This window comes from Chiloscyllium plagiosum, unplaced genomic scaffold, assembly GCF_037043375.1.
Source record: "Chiloscyllium plagiosum isolate Xiang-an unplaced genomic scaffold, Cpla_swu_hap1 HiC_scaffold_17, whole genome shotgun sequence".
Lineage (NCBI taxonomy): Eukaryota > Metazoa > Chordata > Chondrichthyes > Orectolobiformes > Hemiscylliidae > Chiloscyllium > Chiloscyllium plagiosum.
In genome coordinates, this window is record NW_028270155.1 from 33,084,174 (window position 1) to 33,106,019 (window position 21,846).

General features: G+C 40.2%; 1 protein-coding gene across 1 annotated transcript in view; it reads left to right on the top strand.

The window, feature by feature from the left end:
• The window catches only part of cpne7 (copine VII), a 163,386-nt gene that overhangs the window by 68,230 nt on the left and 73,310 nt on the right, over positions 1-21,846 (top strand). The window contains exons 3-4 of the mRNA XM_043706786.2: positions 8,795-8,977; positions 11,644-11,718. Coding sequence (XP_043562721.1) covers positions 8,795-8,977; positions 11,644-11,718 — 258 coding nt within the window. The remainder of the gene's footprint in view (positions 1-8,794; positions 8,978-11,643; positions 11,719-21,846) is intronic.

A 21,846-nucleotide genomic window follows, 5' to 3' on the forward strand; every position in this document is an offset into this window, starting at 1 on the left:
GCAGTGTTAAGAACAGAATAAAGAACCCCTACAGAACTCAGTCTATCCAAACTAGACGGTACTGTTCCAAATATACACAACAGTCCCAATAGCAAACTTCCTTAAAAAAAACAGTAAAAATGGAACAAACACTTACAGGTGAAGTTAGAAAAGCAGAAGGAAAGAGAGTTTAGCAACTTGTTTCAACACAGCTGGAGTCCTAACTAGTTCTGCACTGAACTGCTCAGCCAGGTAGAGAGCTGACCACTCCCCTTTCATTATACAGGTCACTTCTAAAACATGACCACTTTGGCCTGAAGTCTCATCTGTTTATATATAAACAAAGGGCCTCTCAACAATCCTTTTCATCTCTGTATCAAACTAGTCACCTTGGAGCCAGGAGGGTTTTATGACCCCTCTGATAATAACCAAGGACACAGTGTCTTTGAGAAAGGGAACAGCTTTGAGAAAAAAGGGACCAGCTTTGTGACAGCAGTGTGTAAAAGATAAAGAGAGTGAAAGGAAAGATCTGCATTTGAACAGCAATTTTCACTTTAGTACAAAGGCTTAATAATTATTGTGCTAGTGTTTCGCATAGGTCGTCAGTGATGTCAACCGCATGTAACTAGAGCCTGAGGGAAGAAGCTTTCAAACTCTCCTGTGCCAGAGGAGCCCAGAGCACTCTCTGTCAAACACTTTCGAAGGATGCAGTCAATGCCAATACTGACAGGAAAGTGAAAAGATTTTGCCTGACAGAGAGCACTCCTGTACATGCAATCAAAGCAACTCAACTTGACTGGAATCCAAGAAAGCTGCTTAGAAGTGCTCTGAGTTACCTTTGTCCAAGCCCCTGGACTTTGCAGGGTGCCTTAAGAAGTTGCACCCTGTGTAAACTGACATTGCTGATTCAAGTGATGTGGGACGGGTTCTGGACACACTCAGAAGCAAAATAATAATCGGGTCAGTGCGTTCCTGTTCTAACATTATGTTAAGAAGACAGGGGTTTGTGCAGAAACTGCTAAATATGTAGCAAACTTTAAAGAGTTTGATTTCTACATGAACTTTCATAGCAGTGCTGCCACAGACTGGACTAAATTCAGCAGGATACCCAGAAAATCTTTATTCTTTTGGTAATGATTTGCATTAGGTGCCAGATGACTGTGGATATGGGAGAGATCTTAGAGCGTCAGTAAGTAAGCTGAGCTGTGGGACAATGTGATACCCACCATTGTTTTATGTTTCCATTATGGCAAGCAAACACAGCATCACCACCAAACCACATGGGATCAATGTGGATTTCACCAGTTACCTCATCTTCCCTCCCCCCACCTTATCCCAGAACCAACCTTCCAACTTGGCAGCGCCCTCTTGACTTGTTCTACCTGTCCGTCTTCCTTCTCATTTATCTGCTCCACCCTCCTCTCCGAACTATCACCATCATCCCACCTTCATCTATCTACACGCTCTCAACTACCTTCCTCCAAAGCAGACAAGTTCCAGAGGGAACTTCTGAAACTACTCACAGGACTTGGAAGCTGCAAATAACTCACCATATCACTGCCTACTCATGTCAAGCAAGTTTTCACATTTCTCTTAAAAAGTTTAAAAGAAGCCATTCTACAAAAGGCAATGATATCAATACTGGCACCCAGTCCACTTCATGGTGCTCTGGCATGGTGTCTGTACCCAAGCCAAATGGCTCCCTCTATATCTGTGCCAACTTTACACAACTGGGTGGAGGTGTGAGAAGTGCACTCCAAGGTATCCACTGATGAAAATACCTGTGTCAACCTAAATCCTGGCATATGGTGACCCAGACCAACCATTATTGTGGCAACTGAAGCATCTGCATTGTTCTAAGAGCTGGTTTGTTCCATGTCCAGTGTGATAGCTCCAAATGTCCTGTCCACCCTTCCTTCAGGGCACTGACAGATACAGAGCTGCGCCACAAGTCCATTGAGAGAGCCACCTGGATCTGTGAAATTAGAGTTTCTGTAATTAGAGCTTGGATCTCAAATTCAAACTCCAGATGGGTCATAAGCCATTAATGACCTTCATAACACCATGGAGCTGCCAAAATTCCAGCTCAAATCCAAAGGTTCCAATTCTATCTTCTACAGTTTGATGCCAACATGGAGTATGTCTATGGGAGAGTTCAGATCCTGGTTAATGTTTTATTCCATATTCCTGTGGGGAAACCTGCATGAAGTGATTACTCTTTTATTCGGGATGTGGTGTTCTATGCAGTTTTGTTCATAGAATTATAGAATCCCTACGGTGTGGAAGCAGGTCATTCAGCCCATCGAGTTCACACTGACCCTCCAAACAGCATTCCATCCAGACCCAACCCCCTCCTACGATATCGTTGTACCTCTGCAATTCACCAAACCTGGACAACTTTGGACTGTGGGAGGAAACTGGAGGAAATCCAAGCTGATATGACTAGAATGTGCAAATCCTGCACTGACAGTAACCCATAGCTGGGATTGTACCCAGGTCTATGGCACTGTGAGGCAGCAGTACTAATCACTGAGCTATCATGCTGCTGTTGATCATGCTTTTTCCAGTGACCGCTCATAAAATGGATGACATTTGTTCAACTCAGGATACCATGCTGAATCCTCACAAATGTGAGATTGCCGTGTCATAGAATGACCTGCATATATCATTACTAATGTACTCGAAGGCAGTACTTCAAGCAATATCATAGCCTTCTGGATGACTTGCTGGTCTATTACAACTGCATTCTTACCCCCAGGGTCATGAGGCTGGACATTCTGCAATGTTCCACCAGGTTCACTGGGGAATTACCAAATACCAAGCAACACCCTCTGGTGGTCAGGTATATTGAAGTCCATTGGAGACATAGTCTCCAATTGTCCAACGTGTGCTAACATAGACAGAACACAAAGTGCCTGTGATGGTGCTATCACTCTCATTTTGTTGTTGGGAATGCTGGGGATGGATCTGTTCACCTTCCAGGGTAAAACCCGTCTTAGCGTTGTCAATTCATATTCCCAATGGCTGAAGGTCAAGTGATTAGACAGCCCTACCTCAATGGCTGTAATCACAATGCTCAGAGATATTTGCCACATATGACATTCCTGTGGTAGTCATCTCAGACAAAGGCCTGCAGTTTGTGAATGACTGTTAAACACTTCACTGATTTGTACAATTTTGTACGCATTACCAGTTCCCCTCAATTCTCACGGCCAATGATAGGAAGATTTGTTTGGTTAAGGACCAATTAAAGAAAAACAGTAACATCGATCCTGTGTTACTTAGTTATAGGTCCACACCTTTACACAATGATCTGATTCATTTGAAGCTCCTAACATGAAAGAGATTATATGCTCTGTTCAAAGTCCTCTGCATACCCTTTGCTTAGGAATCCCAGAGACTGGCTTGGATAAGAACCAAAAGAAGGAGGATCATTATCATACAAACCAAGCTATCACCTTTGACAGCCACCAAGGTACAGAAACAGCCAGCTCTTCATCCTTGGAGTGTGTCTGGATGTGGGATCAGAACCTACTTGACCAAGTTTTGCACACTTTGACATGTTTTTTGGTCAACACTGACTACAATGTCCTCACACACAACAGTGTAGATGTTTAACAGTGGTGTCAGATGATGTTACTGCATAATCTGAAGGAAGAAGGTTCTAATGATGTCCTGCAAAAGTCTGCCTCTATAATAGTTTAACCAGTCAATGAATATTGACTAGTTTTCTCCAGTGTGCTTTTCAGCTCTCTCCATTCTTTCACACTCAGCCAGAGCTTGTATTAATATATTCACAACCACCAAATGTTTCAAAGCACTCTATAGCCATAGAGATGTTTTGAAGCATAGTCACATGATCGCAAAATGTTATGCCACAGAAAGAGGCCATCTGGACCACTATGTCTGCACTGACTTTTCAAATGAACATCATTACCTCCTGCCAATCCGCTGCATTTTCCTGGTTTCTGTGCAAGTAATCATCCAGTACCCTCACAAATGCTTCAATTGTATCTGCTTCCACCACACTTCCAGGCAGTGCATTTCAGATCTTTGTTTTTTCAAAATCCTTTCAAGTCTGTGTGCTCTGTTTATTGATTCCTTTACAAGCAGGAACAGCTTCTCCTTAACTATTTTATCCAGCTCACTCATGATTTTTGAAAATCTTAGTTCACTTCTCAGCCTTCTTCTGTCCAAGGAGAACAGTCCCAACTCCTTCACTCTATTGTCGTAACTGAAATTTTTCATCCCTGGAACCATACTTGTAAATCACTTTGGCACTCTTTCAAATGCGTTCACATTCCTGTTATAATGTGGTACTAACAACTTACACAATACTCTGGCTGATGTGATGTTAGTAATGTGGGAAATGCAATTGTTAATTTTCACTCAGCAAATTCCCACAAGCAGCAATTTGGAAGTGACCAGACCATTGGTTTTATGACATTAGTTGAGGGATAAATATTGCCAGAACATGGTCTTTTTCTTCAAAATAGAGAGATGGATCTTTCATATACATGTAAGTAGACATGTGGGACATTGATTTAACATCTTACTGGAAAGATGGCTCATTCCAATTGTGTTGCACTCCCTCAGTACTGCAGCCTTGATTGTTATGTCCAAATCAGAAAGTGGGGATTAAATTTAGAGGTGAATGTTTTATCAACTGAAGCACAGCTGATACATATGAAGACATTAGTTGCTGTATGGAGTTTATTAAATCTACAGCAATGTCTTCTAACCAGAATCCTTGCATTGGTCCACATGGCTATCAGCTACCATTTGCTATCTCTGCCTGGAGAGCCTCGTGTATCCCTGGGAGACATTGCACCTCTCCTCCTTTCCAATTTCTGTGCTAAGATTTTGAGTCCTGCAACTCTAAACCTGAGGGGCCTCCCTATGGCCAGCTGCTTAATTAATATTCTTTGAGAAACACCTTCACAGTTACAACCCTACCCTTGAAGTTCTGCTTGCAAATAACTTGCGTGACCCACGTAGACACTTGGACCTTACTGAGCATTCAGCCTCTAAGCATCATATATTGTTATCTCATTGCCTGAGAATTCTGGCACTTGCAAAGATTTAGCTCTGATTGTTCTCCCAATTCTTTGTAGACTCAAATCTCAATTTGTTTCTTCACATCAGTCAGGCAGAATGAAAAACCTCTTCATAATCTACTTCATAGACAAAGTCTCTACAAACCCTAAGATGAGATAGTAGTACAGCAAAGAAACAGGTTTTCCTGAACTTCCTTGTTTATGAAAGGTTGTCTTGCAGACTTTTTATTCTGATCATTTTTTTAATGTTTATGAAAGAATCTGAAGATTAGCATTCTTTTCACTTGAATCTTTTAGAAAGTTTCATATCTTTTTAAATTAATAATAATTTACAATGGTTGGAATAATTGTCCTTCAATTCATTCTACAATTAAGTCAAGGAAAATTCCAGTAACCTCTGGATTTTTATATAAGTTTGATTACAGGGTTCTTGTGGTCCCTACCCCTCAACCAGGAGACCTGACTTCACATATATTTTGTGGGGTGAATTTGTACTTGCAGAGTTACATTGTACTTTGCTCAAAAACTGCATGAATTCATGTAAGACTCTGTTATCTCACTTTTTAGATTAGAATCAGTCTAAACATTATGGCACAAACAGTGAACACAGGGGGCTAACACCATTAACATAATAGCTGGCTAATACCAATTGTTACAGTTAACCTGAGAATGTAACTTCTTAAAAAAAAAGTTTTGTGATTTACACATGACAGAAGTGAAACTATCGTGGTATTCGAAGAGATGAAAGACTCAACAAACAATCAAGGTATTTTTCATTGTATAATTTCAGTTACATTGCACTGTAAACTTTTGCTATAAATTCTGTGTCTTACAATTGTGTACTCCACAACCACCTGATGAAGGAGCGGTGCTCCGAAAGCTAGTGCTTCCAATTAAACTTGTTGGACTCGTGTTGTGTGATTTTTAACTTTGTACAACCCAGTCCAACAGCCAGTCCAAATCATCATTACCAGAGTATAGTTGGTTCTAAGGTGACAACACAATCATGCTTTTTTGCCAGATTATTTTCTATGGTTATCTCCATTCTATTACATTATGTTGACCACCAGGAGATTTGCTCCAAAGCACATGGTGCTGATTGTTGCATTTTTTTTCTCTTCCCTGAAGTGGTTTTTTAAAAAAATCCTTGACATTGTTCTGGATGTGACATTCTAGGGTCACTACTGAGGCTGGGTGTAATCCACAAAGGAATTTCCCGGACAGTCACTGAATTTTTTAAAAAGCAAGATAAACTATCCATCTTAAAATTTAATATGTCAGTAAGTAATCCTGAGTTTTGATACATTGATTACATCATTTATTATTGTCACATGTACTGAGATACAGTGAAAAATGTTGTTTTGAGTTCAGATTGTACCATTCAACCAGAGTGCAGAATACAATGTTATAGCTGCAGAGAAGCTGCTGAGAGAGGGATCAGAATAGCGTTTGAGAGGTCCATTCAAAAGTCTGATAACAGCAGGGAGGAAGCTGTTCTTCAATCTATTCATACATAAATCAAAATTTTATATCTTCTGCCTGATGGAGGAGGATGGAAGAGATTATAACTGGGATGGAGGAATCTTTGATTACGCTGGTGCTTTCCTGAGGCAGCAGGAAGTGTAGATAGAGCCAATGGATTGAGGGCTGGTGTGCGTGATGGACTGGGCTGTGTTCATAACTCTCCAGTTTCTTGCGGTCTTGGGAAGAGCAGTTGCCAAACTGCACTGTGATGCATCCAGATAGGATGCTTTCTGTGGTGTATCTATAAAAATTGGTTAGAGTCCTTGAAGACATGCTGAATTTCCTTCACCTCCTGAGGATGTAGAGATGTTGTTGTGCTTTCTTGGCCATCGCGTTGATGTGGGTGGACCAGGACAGATTGTTGGTGATCATCATTCCCAGGAACTTGATGCTGTTGACGATTTCCACTTCAACGTCATTGTTGCAGTCAGGGGCGTGCCCTCCACTCTGCTTCCTGAAGCCAATGACCAGCTCCCTTCATTTTATTGACATTGATGGAGAGATTGTTGTCTTTACACCATGCGACTAAACATTCAATCTCTTTCCTGTATTCCATCTTGTCGTTGTTTGATGGAGCTATAGTCACAAAGTAGGAGCCTGACATAAATATTCTTGTTCTGCAGATATTACAGGGATGAGTGTAGGGCCAGGGAAACAATCCTTTGGACCTCTTGCACCAGTAGCTGAATTGAAAAGAATCAAGGGAATCTGGGAGGCTGGAGCTGACATGAGACACGACTAACCTCCTAAAGCACTTCATAATTATGGAGGTCAGAGGTACTAGGCAGTTGTCATTGAGGCACGCTACATGAGTTTTCTTTGACACCAGGATGATGGTGGTTTTCTTGAAGCAAGTGGGGACATCAGACCAAAGCAAGGAGAGGTTCAAGATGCATGTGATTATTCTTGCTAGCTGGTTTGCGCAGGATCTGAGTGCATGGCCATAGGTTCACTCTCAAGAAGGCCAATCTAACGTCTGCGGTGGTGACTGTGAGTGCAGGTGCATCCAAGGCTGATGGGTCAGGTGACATTGTTTCATTGACCTTCTATTTAAAGTGAGCATAGAATGCATTGAGCTCATTGGTTAGGGCTGTATTGTTCCTTGCAATTCTGTTTGAGTTTGTTTTGTAGCCTGTTATGGTAGATCTTGCCACAAACAACAGGTGTCTGTGTGGTTGTCTGAGTCTCAAACTTAATTTGGTATTGCCTCTTGGCGTCTCTAATGGCCTTGCAAAAATCATACTTAATTCCTGTATAGGTCAGTGTCACCTGTCTTAAATGCCTCAGATCTGGACTTCAGTAGGGAGTGGATCTCCCAGTTGTCTCACGGCTTCCTGTTGGCGAACATTCAGATTAACTTCTTTGGCATGCAGTGTCACTTACTAATGAAGTGTGTGACAGTTGTTGCATAGTTGTTTAGGTTGGCTGTTCAGTTCTTGAATATGGCCCAGCCCACTGACTCTAAGCAGTTCTGTAGAAGCCCTCCATTGCCTCAGACCAACACCGCACTACTTTCTATACTGGGTCCTCATGCTTCAGCTTCTGTTTGTAAGCTGCGAGGAGAAACACCGCAGAATGATCCATTTGAGCATTTCTTGAATTCCAAAACCAAAACCAAAACCAAAGCTCTCCAGTCTTGATTAAAAATTTTAAAAAATGGAAAGACCTTTATGGCATTATAGGGCTGGAGACATTTTTTGCAAAATAACTGGTAATTAATTAAAGTAGAACAAAACCCAGTCTTTGATGATTCTAAGCTCATTGGCTCTAAATAGAACAGAAGTGAATGGATTCAACTGATTAAAATTGATCCTTCATTCATCTGCCTAGCTCTGCTTAAGCGCTCCCTTCCCAGCTATAAGTCGTGACTTTTGCTTCATTTATTACAAATTCAAATACAGATTACATCATTCTTCATCTGATGATTTTGTTAAGATTCTTTTAAAGTTACAGGCAGTAGACAGGCTGTGGGAACTGTTGATCATTTTTGAGCCGCAGGCTAGCATTTTACTGTGTAAAATATTAGAGCTGTTCTGTTCATCTACCATACTGGAGCCATGTCTTGATCTATGCAGTTCTGAACAAAAATGTCTAGATTTATTAAGTTGCCCTATATTCTAGAAACAAAGTCCAGTTATCCAATGTAAGGTGAACATTGGAACTCGGTACATCTGATATTCCAAACAGTCATCAATAAGAGTGTAATGAACCCGTAAAATTGTTCTGCTTTGCAGGTTGACCGGACTGAAGTTATAAAGAGTAACCTGCATCCAGTCTTTTCCAAAGTTTTCAATGTGGATTATTATTTTGAGGAGGTTCAGAAGCTTCGATTTGAAGTATATGATATCCATGGTCACTGCAGTATTGGTACTCGTGATGATGACTTTCTGGGTGGTGTAGAGTGCACTCTGGGACAGGTAAGTACTAGAATAAACACTATTTTCTTCACAATTCTAATAATTACAGGGCTAGTTGATATTTTAATTCTTTCTTTCCCTATCATATTAAATCAACAATTTTAATGATGAGAATATAGATTAGTCAAAGCTGTAAAAATTTCTGTTAACTCCAGTATTGGAGAATTTCAAAGTTTAATATTAGTGTTTAATAAATAAAAATTGATCTAATACTTATTACAATCTTCTGTCAAAGCAAGGGGGCACCTGCACTCAGCTACCAATAAAAGAGATACAGCTTGTGTCTATACTTAATGCCTTGTATGTCTTTATAAGATATCAACTGAAATCTGCTCTTCTGCGTATATCAATGATGTGTTGCATTAGCTAAAAATGATTTTAAGATTAGTTTCATCCAGAAACCATCCAAAAATGTCAATGTTTTATTTTTCTTTGGTAATGCATCACTTAATGTACATGCAATATCTTTTGTGTGCCACTTAAACATATTGGCCTAATTATTTTATTAGCTAAAATTAATAATAAGAACAAAGGAAGCATGAAGTATTGCTTAAGTAAACAGTCCATGTTCCAAAGTAATTAAAAATACCTCTGGTTTTTTTCTAACCGTATGTAATATTTTCTTTAAACCAGTCTCTAAAGTGATGTTTGGCACGGAATCAAACATCTATAAGAGTCCCTTCTGGCCCCTGATTGTCAATAAACTAGCAAAGAGAGTTATTTAATAAAGATCTTTGATGCTTGATACACCTGCTTGCTGACTTGAACTTCAAATGGTGATGAAGAAATGTAGAAAAGATATTTTTTCAAAATCTGTTGCCCTAAACAGAATGTCTCCAGCTGAATTAAGCAAATTAAAGTGGCGATCAACTGGTTTCATACAGAGCTACTTTAAAAAGAATCTTTTATGAAATGAGATATGATTTTTCGGTGGTGGTGCATGATGCATTCTTTGAAAAATGAAACAGTAGGAATTTAAAGATATATTTATTTCTATCCAAATAATATAACTTGAAAAATGTGAAATGCTATTGATTTTACTGCAGTTGTATATTTTTAGTGTAAATTGTTTTCATTAGCCAGGATTTGTCATTCATTTTAACTTGCCTTGAGAGAAACTGATCTGGTTTGTAATGCTTGTTTTACTTTGTACTGAAATTGGTGGAGAATATTAGCCTGTGGGGTATAAAATGGATACCTGAGCTAATCTGATCCTTTCGTTCTAGATGGGTTAGACTAACGTGATCCTCTATGGATTGGTTTGGTGGAAATTGAATAATGTTAGTAAATTTAAGACCATGTCTTTAACTCGAGCTATCATTTTCTTATGAAATGTACGGTCATTTTGTTTAAATAAAATTCTTCATTTGATGCAAGGGTTTCCCTTTGTTCCATTAAGTAATTCATGTGCGTAATGTTTGAGGTGCATGTAGTTACTAAAATGTTACAGATGGTGTGATTGATGTTCCTGTTACTTTACATCTCACAGCAGATATGAAATATATCTCTAAGGGAGATGGTCATGATACCATTACTGTATTACGGCATGTGACCTACTCATATAGAGGCCTTAGCTTCCAACTTACTGAACTGCGTCATTTTGCAGCATGACATGCTGAGGGAAGCATGTTGCAGTGCAGCTAAATTGCTTAACAGGAACCCACGCACACTCGTGCCTGTGATTGTAATATGCATTGGGTAAACACCAGGAGCTGTAATAAAAGTTCATTCAAATTTTCAGTGCTGCATGTCCCATGTCTCATATATCTGTTACAGGAGCTAATATAAGAATCACATTGTTGTAATGCATAAGCATATTTCACTATATACATTGCCTTGAGAGCACAGTGGTCAGCACCAAGAACTGCTTATAAAAGAATCTTCACTGAAAATGAGACAGCCCTGGATCATTAATCATTTGGATGACCAGCCACAATAAATTTACATGAATACAGACCTCCTCACTTAAGTAGCCAGAGGGCAGGTTTAGCTTTTCTTCTACTTAAACTTCAGGACCTATCAAGCTGGAAGTCCTCTATCTCTTTACAAACAAACAAAAGATGTTTCAGCTTGCTTCCCAATAGAATAATTGAAGTACAGCAGTTTTAAAAAATACTTCTAGATTTAGGGTTAAACTAACATCAACCATTATGCAATGAGTGATGTAATAACTGATACTCAATTACAGCACAAGCAGAAGTTACTCAATGTCTGGAAGTACAGGAAGAGGTCACACAAGATCAGATCATCTTTCCCCCTTGTTAAATGCTAACTCTGATCACCATGGCTATTCCAATAGTTTGACTAAACGTAACAAAATATGACTGGAAGGAAATTGAACAGAGATAACTGTGCTGTGAGTTCACAAAGTTTATCTGCATTTTCAGTCCTAACCCTTGTGAAACTGAAACCTTGTACAAGTTTTACACGCTGGAAACCCTAATTATACACCTGGATTGTTGCAACTGTAATTAATCTTAATGCATAGTAACTAAAGGGAGTTAGTTGTGTAACTTTACTAGATCAATTGTTATTCTTTCAAACCATAGTTTAAAATAACCAAAAGGATATAGTCTATCCCACCAGTTAAGGAAGCTCAAAATAAACCTTTGATGGGAGTTTTCCTATGAATTCAGTTTTGTGTGATGTGATTTCATATCTTACAGATCGTGGCTCAGAAGAAAATTACAAAGCCTTTGTTCTTAAGATATGGAAAATACGCTGGAAAGTCTACAATTACAGTAAGTATTAGTACTTAAAACTTATTATATATGACTTTAATTCCAAAAAATACATTATTTATCAGAAAACTAAAAGATAGAAACAAAATTTGTTCCAAAATATAATGTTCACTTCATGTGACTATGGCATATAGTATTTGAAATCAAAGTATTGAAATAACAGAACGGACAATGCGCCATCTTTATTCTAACCATTGCTCAGCGCATTATGATAACTGAATTTTAAGAAATGACTTGCTTGATTAAAGTGCTAAAACAGTTTCAAAGCTTCTTTCCAGCTCTGAAAGCTTGGACTGCTACAAACTAACCTGCTGTTCTGTGGTATGATTATTGACCTGGTCTGTCTTTCTGCATGTTAAATAAGTTCAATGTTGTAAACATTTCATCAGTTAATCTTCCCTGATAGTTTATCAAGTCACATAGCTCCTCCTTCCTTGGAAATAAGGTTTGAATTCATCATTCACAAAACTGAATATTTTTTCAAATATTTCACAGAATTGAGACCTAAAACACACACAACTCAACTTTAAAGTTCAAATTTCCAAATGATAGAAATATGACAGAAGGTAAGACTGATGGTACTTCTTCAGTATTTAAGTGCCTGCTGTAGATTGTCAGAGCCTCCAAAGGGGTGGCATGGTGGCTCAGTGGTTTACACTGCTGCTTTACAACACCAGGGACCTGGGTTCGATTTCCACCCTTTGGCAACTGTCTGTGTGGAGTTTGCAATTCTCCCCAGGTCTGTGTGGGTTTCCTCTGGGTGCTCTGGTTTCCTCCCACAATCCAAAGATGTGCACGTTGGTGGATTGGCCAAGATAAAGTGTCCAGGGAAGTACAGATTGGGTGGATTGGCTATGGTGGTTAAGGGGATGGGTGTTGGGTCTGGGTGCGATCCTCTTCGGAGGATTCATGCAGATTCAAATGGCTTGCTTCTGCACTGTAGGGATTCTTAGTTAGTAAAAAGCAATGCTTGATAAGTAGTGTCCTTAGACTCAGGTATGAGATCTTGTTCTTAAAATACCATTTCCTCAGTTAGCTGAATGCTAGCTGGCATATTGGTAGGCGATAGTTTGAATCTCAAGAATATTGATGTTTCTGGAGAAAGAAGATATGTTTGGTCAGATGAAGCCGTAGCATTCAGTCAAAAATTAAAAGTATGTTGGAACAAAAGCACTATTCCTGTTACCAAAATTACCCATCTTACATTAAAAACAAAATGATGGTAACTGTATAATAATGAGTGAGAGACAGCTTGAATAAGCTAATAGGTCAGAAATAGGTCTTTGGGAGATATTGGCTTGAAGAAGATATCAGTCAGAAAGGATCTACTCGGCAAGGGTTTCATGAAGTGTGTAGAAAACATTCCATGAAGAGGGGAGTACTGGGCAGCAGTAACATGCCAGTTGATCGTTAGCTATGCTAATGCTGAACGCTAAGCTTTCTAGGCAGAGAAAGCATAGGAGAATGTATGTGGTCTAACACAGCCTGAAGCACATCAATTCCATTACCACAAACTTGCCTGAAGAACCAACAGTGACTTATTTTCTTATACCACACTCTTGCATAAAGCAATAAATAGAAATTTTCTTTGGAAGCTTATGCAAATGAAATAAATCACCATTACAGATTTTACATGGAACTCAGAAAATGAGTTATCCAATATTATCACATTGCACAGTGATAGCAGACAGCTGATGTTCAACTCAAAATTGTCTTTGTAAGAAAGTATTTCTGGAAAATACTTTTGGAAATGGAGCAGAAAGGTCTGTGGAGTCAAAGAATTTGAAGCAGCAAAATTAATTCTCAAAGTTTAATTGTATCAAACAGTAGCATCCATGAAAAGAATTGACACATCTCTTTTGACAACTCTGCAAGACATTTTTTAACCTCCCTCCACTTACTCTTGATGGCAGCACTCAGAAGTGGAAGCTAAGTGAATGACAATTACTGCTTGCACTGAATCAAGTAAATTGCACCTTGCTGTTTCACCACCCTAATGAGTCATAAACCAGGATCAATATATAGAGTTAGCAAGTTATTCCTGGATAACGTTTTTTGCTGTACCTTCCGCAGACAGAGTAGCTAACATAATTAAATGGGATCTCGAGTGTTATGCCATTTTATTATTTGCTTTATTACATAAAATATTGTGAAATTTTGTTTAAACTCAAAACAACAGATTATTGATTAGACATCCAACTGAAGTTCATGCTATTGAATGCTTTTTCAGGACAGTTACTTTCTGCTGCTGCTATGATCAATGGATAATAGTTGGGGAAGGGAATTAAAAACATATTTTACTAAAATTAAATTAATTACAAATTAATCTGAAAGCTGTGAAAAAATGGCATAGATTTTCAGTTTGCCAGCTGAACGGATTAGATGGAAACCCAGTGAAATGTGATTTTCGTTGCAATCTATGGCTCTGAAAAAAGGGTGGATTCTAAAACTGATTCGCGATCCCCAATACCATTTTTATGCTGCAGTGACAGATTGGAAAGCTATCCATGTACATCTGAGATCCTCCATGTTGACTCAACCTACTTAAAATCATTTACACAGCTGGCAACCTACCACCCTGTCACATGCCACCCAACTGTCCTAGCAATGTACCAACTACTTCACCAAACTGCCACCCTATTCAATTACCTCACCCACCTTACACAACTGCAGTTACCTATTCAATCACACAGTCACAAATTCTTAACATTGTTCTATGTGGGACCATCCTGTACTGTGAAGCCTTCAAACAGTTCAAAACATTCACTTTTATTCAGCAACAGCAGAATGACAAACAGACAAATAGAATGTGCCTCTCAGGACAAAAATGGATTGCTTGCTTTTCAAGTGGCAACAAATCTAGTCAATAAATAATCACTGCTCTCATTGTCTGGAACCAAGTGTCTAAGTTGTTGCATCTGACACTGCTGCAGTCTATCAGGCTGAAAGTGATGATCTTCCTGCTCAATGTCCTCACCTTTCTCGTTGCAAGACTGCTGCCACTCTCCCAGCGTGCCAAAGTCCATCACATCCTCTCGTTGTCAGCTCCAGTTGTGGTGGTGATAGCATGATTGGATAATGCAACACTTTCTGTCCAGAGTTTACTGCAAGGATGCCCAGACCAATCCAAACATCCGAATCTCATTTTAGCTGGCCTGCTGTCTGCTCTGTCATGGGTCCTGGTTGAAGAATGTGCTGCACTGTTTCCACACTCAGCCTCACGAAAGGAGTAGTGTAATGAAATCATCAGTCATGGTCACAGAGGGTAGCCCTAATCACCCAGCAACAATTCTTGTAAGGCATCTGAACCAGTCATATGAGAGTTCTGAAGATGTGAGCATCATGACAGCTTCAAGGATATGTCACGCAGACTTTTGAGATGTGCTACCGATGATCATAGATCTCTCATGTATGGAATCTTTCTATTGATGAACTCTGCTGCATTATGAAATGGCTTTCTCAATGCAATGTGTGTATAATCTATCACACCCAGCACCTCGGTGGGTGCCAGCTATATTGTTAAAGCTTACTGCTTGGAGTACAGTACTGATTTTGTCACAGGGAAACAATGAAGTAGTATGATGTTGCATGAGTAACAGTCTTGATGCATTTAAGAGTCATAGAGTTGGACAGCACAGAAACAGACCCTTCAGTCCAACTCATCCATGCTGATATCCTAAATTAATTTAGTCCCATTTATCAGCATTTGGCCCATATCCTTCAAACCCTTCCTATTTGTATACCCATCCAAATGCCTTTTAAATGTTGTAATTGTACCAGCCTCTACCACGTCCTCTTGCAGCTCATTCCATACACGTACCACCCTCTGTGTGAAATAATTGCCCCTCAGGTCCCTTTTATATCATTCCCCTCTCATTTTAAACCTGTGCCATCCAGTATTGGATCCCATGTCCTGGGGAAAAAGTCATTGGCTATTTATTCTATCCATGCACCTCATGATTTTATAAATCTCTACAAGGTCGCCCCTCAGCCTCTTTTGCTCCAGAGAAAACAATCCCAGCCTATTCAGCCTTTCCCTATAGTTCAAACCTTCCAACCATGTAAAAGATGATCATCATGGTTAGTGGTTAGTACTGCTGCCTCTGTCTGCGTGGAATTATCACATTCTTCCTGTGTCTGTGTGTGTTCCCACCAGGTGCTCCAGTTTCCTTCCTCAGCCCAAAGATGCTGAAAATGTGTTGCTGGAAAAGCGCAGCAGGTCAGGCATAAGCCCTTCTTCAGGAAACATCGATTCTCCTGTTCCCTGGATGCTGCCTGACCTGCTGCGCTTTTCCAGCAACACATTTTCAGCTCTGATCTCCAGCATCTGCAGACCTCACTTTCTCCTCAACCCAAAGATGTGCAGGTTAGGTGAATTGGCCATAGTGTCCAAGGTTAGCTATGGGAAATGTGGTTAGGGTTAGGATAGGGTGAGTGGGTTCTGGGTGGGACGCTTTTTGGAGGGTTGGTGTGGACTCGATGGCCTGCTTCCATGTTATTAGGGATTCTATGAACCTGTCTCATTCTATGAGACAGATTCTATGCTCTGTCTGAATGATGCTTAAGCTATCTGGACTCTCATAAGTGAAGGATATTTCTCTGAAGAATATGCATAACTTGCTTTACAAATTTTTTCTGCACCCTTTCAAGTTTAACAACATTTTTTCTATAGCAGGCAGACCAGAATTGAATGCAGTATTCCAAAAGTGGCCTCACCAATATCTTGTACAGCTACATTATAATGTGGTAAATTCTATACTCAATGCACTGACCAATAAAGACAAACATACCAAATGCCGCCTTCACTATCCATTGTACCTGTGACTCCACCTTCAAGGAGTTATGAATCTGCACCCTAAGATCTCTTTGTTTGCCAATGATCTCCAGGACCCTACTATTAACTGAATAAGTCTGGCCCTGATTTGCCTTACCAAAAGGCCTCTCATTTATCTCAATCCATCTGCCATTCATGGGCCCATCTGACCAAGGTCCTGTTGTACTGTCAGTTAACCTTCTTCACTGTCCACTACACCACCAATTTTAATGTCATCTGCAAACTTATTAATTGTATCTCCTATATTCACATTCAAATCGGTTTTATAAATGATAAAAAGCGGTGTTTATAGGTGCATGATTGAGAAACCTCTCACATGAATCCAGTGGCTTCTTGCAAGGAACCAGTTTCAGAAATGTTTATCAGAGCTGCCATCTTGATGGCCACTGGGCCACTTCAGCCCCTGCTCTAGCTTTGTTACTGTGTCCCAGGACATCCTCACTCTGTGTTGACACTTACGTCTTGCTTATCTGGAGAAATTGGCGTCAAGTTCGAAAGACTGGCTCTCCTCTATCTCCACATTCTGAGGGGGACTTCAAGCTCTGACCTCTTCACATGGAGCATCTGCTGGAGGTTTCTGCAGGTCCTGTAGTTGCTAATATGTCAGGTCCTCCTCCGTTCCTCTCAGCCTTCATTGCAAGACAGTAACAGTGACAATAGGCCCTGCTGTGGCTGGATCCATTAGTTATATTTCCAATGTCCCTGGGAGGGGACCAGAAGGAACAGAATACATCCTAAGTAATGTGAGCTGTCAGCATTCACATTGCTCATAAAAGATGCTTTACCAGACTGCTCCACAGTGAGGCATGGAGAACTCTGATAAGGAGGGGTATGGACTGCCTTAAAATCGTAGTTCAACGTTGAATATTATTCTGATGCAGCACCAGTCATATTGCAAAAAGACAATGCGAGATAGTAAGCACTGTATGAGTTCCAACACGTTCTCCTCCCAGCCCCACATCACCCAAGAAATCCATCATTGCATGTAATAGCATATTGGTGAATACTGACAGTTCAGAGTGAGGGGGAATCAGCTTGGTTTCCCGGTGCAGCCTATGAGACCTTGCGATATCTTTGTGAAATGTGGCCCATAGGTGTCTATGATTACACTTGTCTCACAGATGTGACTATCTTCAGTCTGCAATGACGAATGACATGGTACGATTGGTATGATGCCATGATGGTTGACGACTTCAATCCATTCTGCAAAAGTGCCTAATTAATGCACTCTTCCTTTGAGGGGCCTTCCATCACACTCTCAAGTAGAACCTGTGTGTTCAGATAGGAAATAAAATCCTGACTTTGTCCACTCTGGATGTTATAGCAGCTGTTTTGCATTTACATTTACATGTTGATGCATTGAATAAATATAGCAGGAAATGCCAGCCATATTTGGCACAGTGAGTCTTTGGGCTCAGTCTGGTAATTAAGGGCCTTCCATTTGTTTTCCTTTCTTGGCAGTCCATGCCAGCCCATTAGTACTTATTCTCTGCATGTTCCCATAAACCACCTGGATTTACAATTGCAACTCTCGTCATTACCTCCTGAGCATCACCGTTATAGTTTAACCATACCAACCATTGTGCTGCAATGTCTCTCCACTCACCCTTCAAGGCCCACCCCATTGGTGGTGGTTATTGATGACTCCCTCCATCCCCATAGTATCCATATCCTTCAATGCAGTCATCTCTGCCACCTTGTATATTAAAATTTCCCCCTTCATCATGCTTGTTCCTTCTGCATCCCAAATTGTTGCTTCCAATCTCCAGCACTGATTTCCCCAAATTTCCCAAATACAATATGTTGCCTGACACCATGCTTGACTTCCATTGAGCTAAGAGCAGGAGTGACTAAGGTCTATCCCCCTGAACAATTTGTACAGATAGCTCCAACTAATCACTGATCAGACTCCTGACTGATTTGTGTCTAGCTCCCAAACTGACTTATCACAAGCTCTCTGACTTCAAGTCTGACCATGCACTCAGCATTTTCTGTCGTGATATGAACCCCCAAGCAGTGACTGACTGTATCCCAGCTCCAGGATTGAGATTGGAGTCTGCTCCTACTTACCCTACCTGGGGCCCAATGACTGATGACAGATCTCCTTTACTTGACTAGGGACTACTCCCCTTAGACTTTGATACATGGCTATTTGGTTGAAGCAAGTACAATGTGTTTACTAGTCTAGCTGCTGCCACATGCTATAGAAGTGGGATTGACATAACACAGTGCAGTGCAACAACATGTCCACCCCATTGACTGATGACCATGAAAAGTTGCTTGGTTTTGTGTCTGCGCTAAGCAGCAGGGCAAGACTAAAGTCTTTTAAGGTCTCACTGAGGGAACAAAGTGCAGAAAGGCAAAGCAGGGATGTTGTAGTATCAAAGTAGGTGTGAGTGAGTGAGCGCTAAGAGGGCAAGTTAGTAATCCTGAGATGCAATGTGGTCTAATCTGTGAGCTAACATCCTGGCCCTGTGAGCAAAGTGGTCTTGCAGTAGCACTGCACTGAAAGTGCTGTTGCACTTCATACTGTAAATGGATCAGAGATGTGCCATGAGGATGTGGTGAGCTGGTGTGTCTCAGATGCCAGTGTCCATGGACGGAAGCGTTATGTGCAGTCCCTGTCCTTGGAGATGCAATGGACCTGAGATATTGGTGCCTGTTGTCCAAGATGGAAATCCATACAAAGAGATAATGAGTTGGAGTCACCAGGTAAGCTCTCTTACTTTCATATCAGGAATTATTGCTGTTTAGATTCTAACAGAAGGTGGGAGATTGGGAAACTGCATATTAATGAGGTATGATTAGTTAAGAATGCAATATTAATGTCGGTTGGTGCATATAAATAGGTCTCTTGCTGCTCATTAACATGTATGTCAGGTCTTGCCATTAAACAATTGTTTGGAAAATGGGTCTTCTCGCTGTCTATGTTGACAAGTTCCTCAATGGCCATCTCATGCAATTTTCCCAACTATTTTCTATGGTGGCAATTCCAGGGGAAGCCAGTAAGGAAGTATTACCTGACAAAAATGTGCTTTTTTCCTATGATGAACATTGGCTGGAATTGTTTTAATGCTAATTCAAATATTTGGGCCATGAAGTTTTATTTTTTATTCATTCAGGGATATGGGCTTCTCTGGCTGGGCCAGAATTTATTGTCCATCTCTATTGCCGTTGAAGTGACAAGCTGCCCTTTCAATGTTCTGTTTGGTGTAGGTCGCTCCACAATGTGGTTAATGAGGGAGTTCCAGGATTTTAAATCATTAACACGGAATGAAGGGTGATATATTTCCAAGTCAGGATTGTGGGATGTTTGGAAGTGAACTTGCAAGTGGTGATGTTCCTGTATGTCTGCTACCCTTGCCAATCAAGATGATAGTGGTCAAGGGTTTAGAAGATGCTGTCGAAAGAGCTTAGTGAATTTCTGAAGTGCATCTTGTAGATAGTATGCACTGCTATTAGATACGGTGCCAATTAAATGGGCTGTTATGTTCTGGATGGTGTTAAGCTTCTTGAGTGTTGTTGGAGCTGGAGAAATTATCCAGGCAAGTGAAAAATATTCCAGCACACTCCTGGTTCATGCCTTCTAGCTGGTGAACAGGCACTGGGGAGTCAGGAAATGAGTTACTCACTGCAGGGTTCTTAGTCTCTGGTATGTTCTTGTAGCCACAATATTTATACCATTAGTCCAGTTCGTGATGTTTGTGAGTCTGTGCCCAACATCAATGACTGTAAAGTATGACATGAATTAATTCTTATGATGTATAAACCTGCTAAGATCCAATTAACAATATGACGAGACTTGATGAGGATTGAGGTTTCTGTTCCTCCCTTAGACAACAGATGCTTTATCAAGACTGTAAGGTGTGTGACAATTGGAGAGATGAGATTGCAGGAAAGGAACCATCCTGTAGGTACAAAGGCTAATCTAAAAGTGTAACCTCACTCTACCATCTCTGGAGTCATTACTGGATACTGTATGAGTGAATACTGATGTTCTTTCGTGTCTATGAAAGACACAAGATATACACTTATGAGTTGTGAATGTGAGTTTAGTTATTGTAATCTATAAAAAGCAAAAGAATTAAAGTGATACTTCATTCTCAACAATCTATGCAGTCATGTTATCTCATACTTTAAAAGTCAGTCTGAACTGTTTCTAAATGGTTGACTTTTTATTTCATGCTTTTGGTGTACCACATTGTAAAGAGAGCAGTTTATTTGTTGAGACTTTTCATCCATTCATATACTGGGAATCATTAGCATCACAAAAAGTATCAGTCAGACCGTACCCTGTCACAGTGAGTCACACTGTTCATTTATATATATCCACATTGTCAACCTTGTTAGCTTTCAGGTCTTTGAATTTGATCACTGTTGGTTCTGTTGATGTTACAGACTTTAGCGTATTGTTACTTGAATGAAAGAAAAAGATGACATCAAAAATTGGAGTTGATGTGTTGTTCACCCCGCTAATTCCCCAGACCATTGAAATGCAATTTTCATGTAGGCTGTAGTGATGATTAATGTGTCCACCCAAACAAGTCTCAAGATTGCATAAATATGCAAATTGGGAACTTGCAGCCCTACTTTTGTTGACTTCTCCATTGTTGCTAAATTCAGGTTGCTTATTTAACACCCAGTACTGGATGTGCAACAACTTCCTTCAATCAAATATTAATTCGATTGAAGCCATTATTTTTGGTTCCCTCCCCACCTCCTGTCTGAAAATCCATTCCATAATTACTGACTCCTTGTCTTTACCTGACAATACTTTAAGACAAAGGCAGTTCACAATCTTGGTACCACATATGTTTTTAAGGTAAACGCCCAACCTCATATTTGTGCCATCTAAAAGAGTACTTATTATCATCACTGTAACGTCACCTGATATTTCCCTTGTCTCAGCTCATCTGCAGCTCACAATGTCTTCAATATCTTTCTTAACTCCAGACACAACAATTCCATGGACTCCGACCTAGTCCCATATATGAACCTTTGTAAACATCAGGTCATCTACATCTCTGTGGCCTGAGTCTTAATTTGAAACAACTTCCATTCAGCCCCCATTCCTGTCAGCCCCCATGCTGTTAACATCATTAGTTCCTGGTCTATGTGAACAGAGCAAGCGAGTTTGGATCTCCATAACCAATCAGTTTGAGAATTCTTTACTTCTTTACAACAAGCTTCTTGGACTCTTCATGTGGATGCACTGATTACAAAGGTCCAACAACATCTCTCCTTCCTCAGGCAGCAGAGAAAATTTGGCATGACGGCGAATACCCTTGCCAACT